The 10869-nt window shown below is 33.2% G+C and overlaps 1 protein-coding gene across 2 annotated transcripts in view; it reads left to right on the forward strand.

The window, feature by feature from the left end:
- The first annotated feature begins 82 nt into the window (after positions 1–82).
- LOC111393258 (histone deacetylase 19-like) overlaps positions 83–10869 on the forward strand; it is a 28179-nt gene continuing 17392 nt past the window's right edge. The window contains exons 1-6 of one of the 2 annotated variants that reach the window (XM_023018705.1): positions 83–178; positions 683–1242; positions 2244–2684; positions 5419–5649; positions 7246–7316; positions 7418–7476. In XM_023018705.1, coding sequence (XP_022874473.1) covers positions 715–1242; positions 2244–2684; positions 5419–5649; positions 7246–7316; positions 7418–7476 — 1330 coding nt within the window. In that variant the 5' untranslated portion in view covers positions 83–178; positions 683–714. Of the gene's footprint in view, positions 179–664; positions 1243–2243; positions 2685–5418; positions 5650–7245; positions 7317–7417; positions 7477–10869 lie in introns of those variants that run through there. The other variant, XM_023018706.1, reaches the window with a different exon arrangement.

A 10869-nucleotide genomic window follows, 5' to 3' on the forward strand; every position in this document is an offset into this window, starting at 1 on the left:
CAATTCCTCTAAAATACCATTTTAATTTAGGAGTCAAAATTTCAAATCCTACAAATTTGAGGGACCAAAGTGACAATTAACCTCGTATAACTATAAAAATCAGTATTAGACTCCATTCTAGCATAGAGAAGACGATTCCAGACTCGCGGTACCATGTTTTCTTGACTTCAATTGATAGGTACTTTCCATACCTACAACATCATTCGTTTTTAGCATCTGAATAGTCAAGTCAGTGGTAAACGTATCATTTGATTTAATTTTAGGCGAAATTATGTTAATTAATTTGAATTTCGGGATTTTTGCAATGGTCTTGCAAGTATACGGCCTGGAGCCCTTTTACTTTTATGGTGAACAATTATCTGTTCATGAAAATTTAGTCTGAAGTTTTTGTAGGTTCTGTTATAGACTTACAATACGGAAAAACAAAAGGCTTAGAATAGGATTTCCTTTTCTGGCTTGCCCCATAAAAACTCGTAATAATTTTTTCGTTTTTATATTAAATTATTTCTGCTCTTCATTGCCTGGATGCTCAATTCGATCTGATTCTTTTTTTGGGGTTTTGCAATATTGAAGTTACTACTTTTCTCAATTTATTCAGCTACGCTTTTGCTAATGCTTTGAGTTGCCCTAGTACTGTAACTGAATCAGCTTCCTCATCTGATAGTTTCAAATTCTGCTGTAGCTTTAGCTTCGGTATATTTTGGTAATTAGGCCATGGAAACTGGAGGTAATTCTTTACCATCAGGACCTGATGGAGTGAAGCGTAAAGTGAGTTATTTTTATGATCCAGAGGTTGGCAATTACTACTATGGCCAAGGTCACCCAATGAAGCCACACAGAATTCGCATGACACATGCTCTTCTTGCCCACTATGGATTACTGCAACATATGCATGTTCTAAAGCCCAATCCTGCCAGAGAGAAAGATCTTTGCAGGTTTCATGCTGATGATTATGTTTCTTTCTTGAAGAGCATCACCCCAGAAACGCAGCAGGATCAGCTAAGGCAGCTGAAGAGATTTAACGTTGGGGAAGACTGCCCAGTGTTTGACGGTCTTTACCCTTTCTGTCAAACCTATGCCGGCGGGTCTGTTGGTGGGGCAGTGAAGTTAAATCATGGACACTGTGATATAGCAATCAATTGGGCTGGTGGATTACATCATGCTAAAAAATGTGAGGCTTCTGGTTTTTGCTATGTGAATGATATAGTGCTGGCAATTTTGGAGCTCCTCAAAGTGCATGAGGTTGGTTGTCTCTGTTTATCCCTTGTTGATATCTTTTGGCTCCCACAAATATTGTTAAATTCGATGGAGAACATATATGAGAAGCATGATCATCGATTATGAGCCTGTTTTTCAGTTTCTTGCTTAGATGTAAATTTGCGTTGACTTCAAGTTCTGCTTTATAGCAATACAGAATTGTCTTACTACCCTGAATTCAGGGTTCGAATTCCTGAAATCACTTTAATGAAGTTTGTAGGGGAAATAATCTCTTATTTTTCAACATAAATTTTTACTGACATAATTAATTACAAGTTAACATGTACAAAATTAGGGGTTGTATCCAAAGAAAAGTCATATATATGTTTCAAAGGACACAGTTCGGAGGAAAAAAGCAGTTGGACAAACTGCAATCACTTCTGAGATTGGATGAGTCTGAACAAATAAGTTTCCATTAGAACTGAAATTCCTGCACAAGATAAAAATAGGTCTGGAGGTGATCGGATCTCAAGTTTGAGTCTAAACTTGTTCAAAATGCTTGATGCATTTTTAGTATTATACCTTAACAAGAAATAGTGTTCTTTTCATAAACTTGATCAGGAACAATTTAACTGATAATTCCAGACTTCTGCATGTTCTTGGACCTGTAAACAGTAGTAGTTTTTTATTGACTGTCTATTGCGAAAGTGTCCAAATTGTATATAAATTTATTGAAGGTAGGAGTCTAAATTTTCTCATGTTTCACGGTACATTTCTAGTCTGGAAACTTGGAATTTGTTTTGAATTACGATAACAAGCTTCCTATTATTCTCACAGAAGCATATGGTTTTTCCTATTCTGGGTTTTCCATGTAAGTCCTAGTGTTATTGCTCTACATATCCTCATTTGTTGCTGCTTAATACATGTAAAGAGTTATTTTCATTATTTTCTCAGCTTATCAGCATATAAATCCTATCATTACCAACACTTTACAATCTTTGTATTGATTTTATTTTATTTATTTATTTTTTTCCTTTTTGGGGCAGCGTGTTTTATACGTGGACATTGATATTCATCATGGGGACGGTGTTGAGGAAGCATTTTATACTACAGACAGGGTGATGACTGTATCTTTTCATAAATTTGGAGATTACTTTCCTGGTACAGGGGATGTACGAGATATTGGATATGGAAAGGGGAAATATTATTCCCTTAATGTTCCACTAGATGATGGAATTGATGATGAAAGCTATCAGTCTTTGTTTAAGCCAATAATGGGCAAAGTGATGGAAATTTTTAAGCCTGGTGCTGTAGTTTTACAATGTGGGGCAGACTCTCTATCTGGAGACCGATTGGGCTGCTTTAATTTGTCAATTAAAGGTCATGCAGAGTGTGTCAAATTTATGAGATCTTTTAATGTGCCACTACTCTTGCTTGGTGGAGGTGGCTACACAATTCGTAATGTTGCTCGTTGCTGGTGTTATGAGGTAAGAGGCATATTCTTGATGATTACGATGTGCAACTACTAAACTCTTCTAATATACTTAAAAGTTCTATGTCTGTTGATTTTAGTTATTAAATAGATGTCGTGCATGTACTTCAACTTCACGACACTAAAAATGGTTGTGCAAGTGTGAGATGCTTCATACATATCTGAACGTTTTTGGGACTAAGGCATATTATTACTCGGATATCATTTGATGTCCAAGTTTATAAAACTCGGATATATCACTCCAAAGATGCGTTGAATAACAAATATATTTAATGCATTCACTCTTACGCTGATAAAGCAATACAACTATGGTGTGTTTAATCATTAACGTGCCACAATCATAACTTGTCCATATGTGAATGGCTTGTTTTCTGTAGGCCCATGCCTACTCAGTTAAGTCATACCCATGCATATAAAGTGGCGAATCTAGGATATTGAGTCAGCTGGGACCGCCGCTGACTCTTGACGGCGCAATAGTAAGATTGTTTATTAATATTTAAGTAAATAATTTTAAAAAATTTTAAATCAAATAATAAATACATTAAAAACGTAAAAGTCATGTACGTCTAAAATATAATCCAACACAGCCCAAAACAATGAGACAAAAATACATTTTCCAATAATATATGTACGATCAAGTTTCAAATTATTTTACGAACTTAAGCGAAATAATATGAAGTTTATATATAAAGCATGACTAAATGGTAAAGATAAGCTCTGAGCTTAGGTTAAGGTTATACAAAATTTTGAAAATAATGATTTTTATAAAAAGAATAATTTTAAATCTCAAAAGAAAATGTTTTTCGAACTTCTAAAATAATAAAAAGCAACACTTAAATTGTCTAAATTTGAATTTCATAAAATATATTGAAAAACATAACAATAAAAGTATATATATTATGAAATGATAATTTGAGTCAATAAATTTTTTAAAGAAATTATTTTGAAAATGAAAACTAATAATATATAATTATTTAGTTATTATTTATTGTATTAAAAATTTAAACAAAAAATGGGAGCACATGGAATTGAACTTCATACCTCTCACATGCAAAAAGGAACTCCTCTACCATATGAGCTACATTCCATTCAGACAGTAACTTCCATTAACATTTTTCTCGACGGAATCAAGCACGGTCGGCCTTGTCGGCTCGCCAGGTGCTGGATCTGCCCCTGCATGCAGACTAAAGTTTAATTTGAACCAAAATCTAACTCCAACATAGTCTTAAGTTCCCAGATTATGATGCATTCTCACTTGGATAGTTTCTAAGAGACCTGGACTCAGAGACATACGATTTTTATGTTCTTCTCTTAATGTTGAGGTTGTCGACAATTGGCACGTGACGATTTATGATATATTCCACTCACCTTGTCACTTGGAAAGAAATTCCCTTAAGAGACTTGAAATTATGCACCACAATGACTGGACCATTTAATTACTCTTAAATTGTTCTTTTTAATTTATTTAATTATTTTTTATTGGTGTAAAGCTTAATTAGCCTGTTATATTAATTTAATAAAATATTTTTTTCTTCCAAGTTCTGACACTTGTATGTATGATATTCTAGAGGATAGAAAATATAGTCATCTCACTTGTGCTTTTGTGGACATCTTCGAACTTCTGATATGAGTAGACGAAAGTCATGATTATAATGACTAGATTAGAAATAATGACAACAACTACAATGCAACTAGACTAGGGCATCAAATAATTATGCTTATCTTTCCTTTACCTTAGTTAGAAATTTTGATATCATCGCAGTATGTTTATACAATGATAATATGCCTTTTGAAGTTATATTGTTGTGTGAGCATGCTTGCTTCCAAACTGTTTTACTAGAGCTCGTAAAACATTCCACAGATGTCTGGAGAACTTTCTACAGTACATTATGGGTTCACCAAAAGACTGTAGGTGTCAGCAAGAAATGGTGACACTTAGTAGTTTCCAGTTAAAAAAATGGAAAAATTCATCTGAATGAATGTTTCCAACTTCTACAAAACTGACTCCTTTGTTCGCTGTTGTTAAAAGAAAGTAGTGAAGGAGGAGAACCCGATTTAGAATTTCTGTTAGCACAAAATGGTCATATGTGACTGTTTCTTGAACTCATAACAAAGGATTCGTTTAGCTGATTTGGATTTTAATCAAAAAGTTGTTACAGAACTTTTGAAGGAGAGAGCAAGCGGTAGTGAGCTATGGGATATTGGGAAATTTTGTAGTGTCTTCCTGGGTTTCTATAGATTAAGGAGTTCAAGGATTTTTCTTTCTCCTTAGCCATTCTTGGGTGGAAGGCCTTGTGTTCCTGATTTTCTTTCCACACTTATTTTTTTGGAGGATGCCTTACCCTGAATAATACCAGTATGACGGCCGAAATCTCTGAGGAGATGGACCAAGCCGGTATTCCTATTTACTTTCTTGGGATTGGGATCTTTGTACAAGGGCAGGATTTCACTATTGAACAACACAGTTGAGTGGGTCTCTGATAAAAGTAAATTCATATTCTAATAATGAAACAAATTATTGTTTATCCAGGAAAAAAAATGGAATTCCCATCCGCGCTAGAAACCAATAGGAAAAAAAATAAAATGAACCACCTTCCATTATTATTTAATCCTCTCCTTGTTTTCTGTGAACAAGAACGTAGTTTCATCTGTGTGATTTTATCAATTTATTTTCTGTTGTGGGATTCCATTCTCTTTTACTTTTGCTAAACAGTTTATTTATTTAACAGACGGGCGTGGCACTTGGAATTGAACTTGATGATAAGATGCCACAACATGAATATTACGAGTACTTTGGTCCAGATTATACTCTTCATGTTGCTGCTAGTAACATGGAGAATAAGAATTCTTGGCATTTGTTGGAAGACATCAGAGCCAAGCTCCTTGATTATCTTTCAAAGCTTCAACATGCACCGAGTGTGCAGTTCCAGGAACGACCACCGGATACAGATATTCAAGAGGTTTGCTCTCATCAGAAAATATACTTAAATTTTATCATCTAAGATCTCACTGTCCCTCTTTTTGTATCTTTATTTTTTCCTTGGATAACTGAGGGTATGTGTACTTCTGTTTAAATTACACATTTCAACAATCCTGACCTGCTTTTGATCTCCCTTTCATTTATCTTTTCTCCCAAGCAAAAAATAATATCTTTTGTACCACTATAAAATGTTGGATTTGTTATATTTTTTGTTTCCAGATATTGAATTTATTCAACTGGTTTAATGATTTTTATTCTTTATATCTTATCCATTAACTTTTTCTTGTTATTAGTTTTCCTTCCTCTTGTTAGATTTTATTTCTTAACTGAATAGCGAATGTGCCACTGCTAACATAACATAGGAATTAACAGAAGTCTTAAAATATCCTTTGAAAAGTAAGGATCATTGAGTCAGAGGTCTGTATTAATGATACTAGGACCAGTGCAAATTACTAGTCCTCCTTTGAAGCATAGAAGTAAAATAAATGAGTGTTTGTACCCAAAGCAATAATTATGGTGTGTCCATATCCAATAATGAATAATGACATGTTAACTGTTGAGCAACGCGGAAAGGGGAGAATAACATGAAACGTGGCCAGAGATTCTGAGGCTTCTTGCTTTGGCATGAAGAAGTGTAATTAACATTGATGGTAAGTCTTGGGCTTGAGTTTTGAGAGTCAAATTTGTCAGATATATTAGTATCAGCCAGTTGGCTGATATGATGGGTTGATTTTAGAAATGTTAAGGGACCTATACCATTCAAACTTCTCTCCAAGTTTTCATTTACTGCTGCAGTGATAGACAGCAAAAGAGGCAAGGTTATTTCTTGACAGTAATTACTAGTTTTGCTTGCATGTGAAGTGCATTCTTTGCAGCTTATTGTACAAGAGGTGCCTGCTTCTCTCCTGAAGAAGATTTGGAATCTTAATCTCAATAAGATTTATGGTTTGTTTGGTAGGGATTTCGATAATTGATTTTTTGACTATTAGAAATAAAGTGGGCCCTACCTGTGAGAGAAAAATTAAAAAATGACGGCTGGAATAGTAATGGTCAAAAAATTGATTTTAATTAACTTTTAATCCGTACCAAACAAGCACTTAATATGCATCTTTGTTAAGAGAAATTATGAACTGCATTGCCTATTGTCTCGGTTCACATTTGTAAATATTTGCTGCATTGAAAGGTATTCTATAATTTTCTACAATCTAGTTTCTTCTTCTACTACTGGCTTTAATGCCATAATTCTGCTACTTAAGCATTAATAAATATTTGGCTACATATTATGCTACTCATGGGTTCTCTCACTTAATGTTTCTCTGAATCTTATTGGGATGGGTGGGTTGCTAGCTGCAGCTACAGATTTTTATACCTGCATCCATGGACGGTGCATCACTGAAATAGTGAAAGATTAAGAAAGATAATTTCCTACTTGTTACCACTGCATTCTTGGTCCAAATTAGATGCATGACTAATGCACCTTGAAATCTAGTCTGTTCTAGCTATCAGATTGATTATCGAATATGACTTGATGAAAAAATGCAGGCAAAACTGTTTTACTTACATGCTTCTCGTGCAGGCGGATGAAGATCAAGTTGGCGAAGATGAAAGATGGGATCCTGTATCAGACATGGATATTGATGATCAACGGTGCCATTAGTTCATTCAGTCTCTTTTATCTTCTATCTTTTTGTTTTTAAAAATATAAATTCTAATATCAGATTGCGTGTATGCTTTTTATGATCATACAGTAGGCCTCTGCCTAGCCGAGTGAAGACAGAATTTCTTGAAACTGAAGCAAAAGACATGGTATTTATTACTCTTCCTTTTATATTGTGTTTCTAATAAACAGTTGGTTAGCTTCAAATTGAAAGAGTTTTGTTGTAACTTTATGTTTTCTGTTAACATATATTACATACTTCTTTTCCCAAAGATGAAATGAACTTTCCTATCTCTTACCTTATTTGCTCTTCATCATTTTCTGCATCCATGTTTTTCTGATTTTACTTACTGTCGTCTAGAGAAATCTTTTGTTTGGAAATTTGCATAAAACCATTGACTTTATTATGTTAATATTGATAAGGTTCGATTGATTACTATAGCTATTAAATCACAATTACCCTATAAAGATTTGAAGAGGATGTAATGGAATGAGTAGAGTAGAGTAGGTTAGATGAGATGGAAAATACTAGAGGGATTTTATATGATCGAAATATAACTGCCAAGTTAAAAGGTGAATTCTATGAAGCAACTAGACTTGCTATGCGCTATTAAACAAAAAATTGAATCCTCGAGATTTGAAATGCTTAACTACGTCCTTGAAATGGGAAATTTCACTTTATGATTTCTNACTTAGCAAATATAGAATTGTCCCATCTCATTTTCTTCCCCCTTAACCTCAGTTTTTCCTATTATATTTTACTTTGTCGAAAATTTTTATGACATTAAACGGTACTAAGTGGAAATATTCTGATACCAATAGAGATCACTGAAAAAAATGTCGAGGTTTGGGTGTCGAATTGTAATCCTTTTGTTTTTCAGGGACTCAAATGTACTGGAAAGATACGTATTTGCCTGATACAGACGTTATACAATTCATGAAACGTGGAATCATTAATTGCTAAGAAACTGTTTTGGACTTTCTATTTAGAAATTTAGGTATAAATTGTAAGTTAAAAAAGTTCAACAATTTTCATTTTATATTTTACTTTTGGTAACATTTTTGTTCAGATTTTTTAAGCGAAAAAATCAATTTGTTGACTGTGAATTAACATGGTCAATTGTCATTTTTGACTTTCTTTTACTCACAAATGGGATTCATTTTTCTCTGTAACGGTCAAAAAATTGATTATAAGAATAAGTACTAAACATGTCTTTTATATTTGGTCTAATTGTGTTCGAGGAGTCAAAGAGGGACAACCAAAATTGTACTAGTAGATGTAGAATTTTTCCTGTATTTACTCTTCGGAAAGTTCACTAACAACAAAATCAATGGAAGTAACTAAATTACGGCGTAGGAGTGACCCATGGAGTTCTTCGAAATCATCGTAGAGCCATAAAAAATGAATCAGATAATTGAGGCTTTCTGCGCTTAATATATGGTTTGTAAGCTTGAAAATTCACCTTCTTTGTCAGAGCCAGCTGATTCCAAAGATTAGTCATTGTAAAATAAAATTCTTAAACACTTGTATTTTTCTGTTTTAGTGCCCGAATATTTGTTTCCAATTGAAATTTAGTTGCAAAATTAGATAGTATAAATTTCCTTTGTTGTTTCATGTTTTGTCAATTGTACGCCAATAGAGCGTTCAACCAAATTAAATATCCAAGTCGTAATTTTGACGATGTTCATATTTCAAGTATGAATTAATTATACAAACTAATCATCATTGATAAGTGTATTTTAAACACTTATTTAAACGTAAAAATATAGACATTTAAATAATATTTAAGTAATTATAGCCTAATTTATTGTATATTTCATTTTATTATACAAAACTCGATGACTGAAAATGAAATTGAAAGAAAGAAACGAAAAAAAGGTGAAAATGACGAAGTCCAAAGTGTGAGAGTCAAATTGCAAATATCTAATAGTTGATTCGGACTACAAGATGATACTTTAAAGATTGCTAAGAGACAATTGAATGCAATTAAAAGTAAAAAAATGAATAGAATATGATCAAAATATTATCACAAATCAATTTTCAATCACCCCCAAGTTATGTTCCAAATTTTTAGTCAAATATTGAGACCTATTTTTGGCGTAATAAATGTTCGAATTGAAAAAAATTCTATTTCTAGTAAAGTTGTAGCCATTTGAGTTCGCTTTTCAACTCATTTTGAATCATCTCAATCGAATATTGGGAGAGAAAATTATGATCAACATACTGACTATTGTGCAGAGACAAAAATATGCGAACACAAAAGGTAACTTTCCTTATTCGATCAGAACTATTTTGTAAACTAATTTGAATGTAATTTTCAACTCCTACAAATAACTAAAAGCAGAATACATTTAAGACGCCTCTCCTACAAAAATTCATACACATATTACATCTATAATTCCATCAATTCATACACAAAAAGATAGACAATTTCTTAATATTGTAAGATACAATTAGGGGTGGGCACGGGTCGGTTCGGTTCGGTTCTAAAGAGAACCGAACCGAACTGAAATTTTCGGGTATCTAGTAAATGGAACCGTCGAATCCAAATATAATTATGGAACCGTTCGGTTCGATTCGATTTGGTTCCGTACTATAATTAAATTTTTTAATATTTATAAAAATACCATATAAATACAACTAATGACACATTCAATCATAGTTTTACAAATTAATATAGTCAAATTTAATAACATGTAAATAACAAGTTGTCCAACAACATTAATTTACAAATACCAAAGAGTAGAATGAGTAGATACTCATACTAAAACTTCAACTATCCATCAATTGCTTGACTTGTCATACTCACTATTAAGAAACTTTGCAAGAAAAAAATTGAAAAAGCACAATTAACTTGTTAACAATCATAAATAGATTCAAATTTGTTCAACTAATAAGATTTAATAGTGTGTGTGTGTGTGTGTATTTTTACCTGTCTCAATGCTCTCATAGAACTCCGTCTCTTCAATGCAAACTCTATCTTGAGAAACTTTCAAAAGTCTAGATTCTTCCCTTAGCCAATTTTGTGTACAAATCAAGGCATCAACTGTTTTAGGAGTTAAAGAACTCCTAAATGGATCAAGAATGCGCCCTCCAGTACTAAATGCTGACTCAGAAGCAACTGTAGATACAGGAATGGCAAGAACATCCCTTGCAACCTCAGATAAAATTTCAAATCTTGATTTATTGATCTTCCACCAATTCAAAATGTCAAAATTTTCATCACTAGCATCTTCAGTGGATTCCATTAGATATCGTTGTACCTCATCTTTTCCAGAAAAATCCATTTTGGTAGTTTTCAATTTCTTGTACCCAAAATCAAAATTGCAATCATCCCAATCATCATCATCATTCAAGTCCTCCAACAAAGTGACTCCATCATTAGATTCATCACCCCCATTTCCGCTTCCACTCGGTCCATTGTTTGATCGTTGCCATCCCTTTTGTTGGTTATATAAAGCATACAGTAATTTCATGACCTCGTTTTTTGTAGCTTCAACTTTAACACTGTCATACAAAATACCAATGCAATGTACAACAAA

Source organism: Olea europaea, chromosome 4, assembly GCF_002742605.1.
Source record: "Olea europaea var. sylvestris chromosome 4, O_europaea_v1, whole genome shotgun sequence".
Classification (NCBI taxonomy): Eukaryota; Viridiplantae; Streptophyta; class Magnoliopsida; order Lamiales; family Oleaceae; genus Olea; species Olea europaea.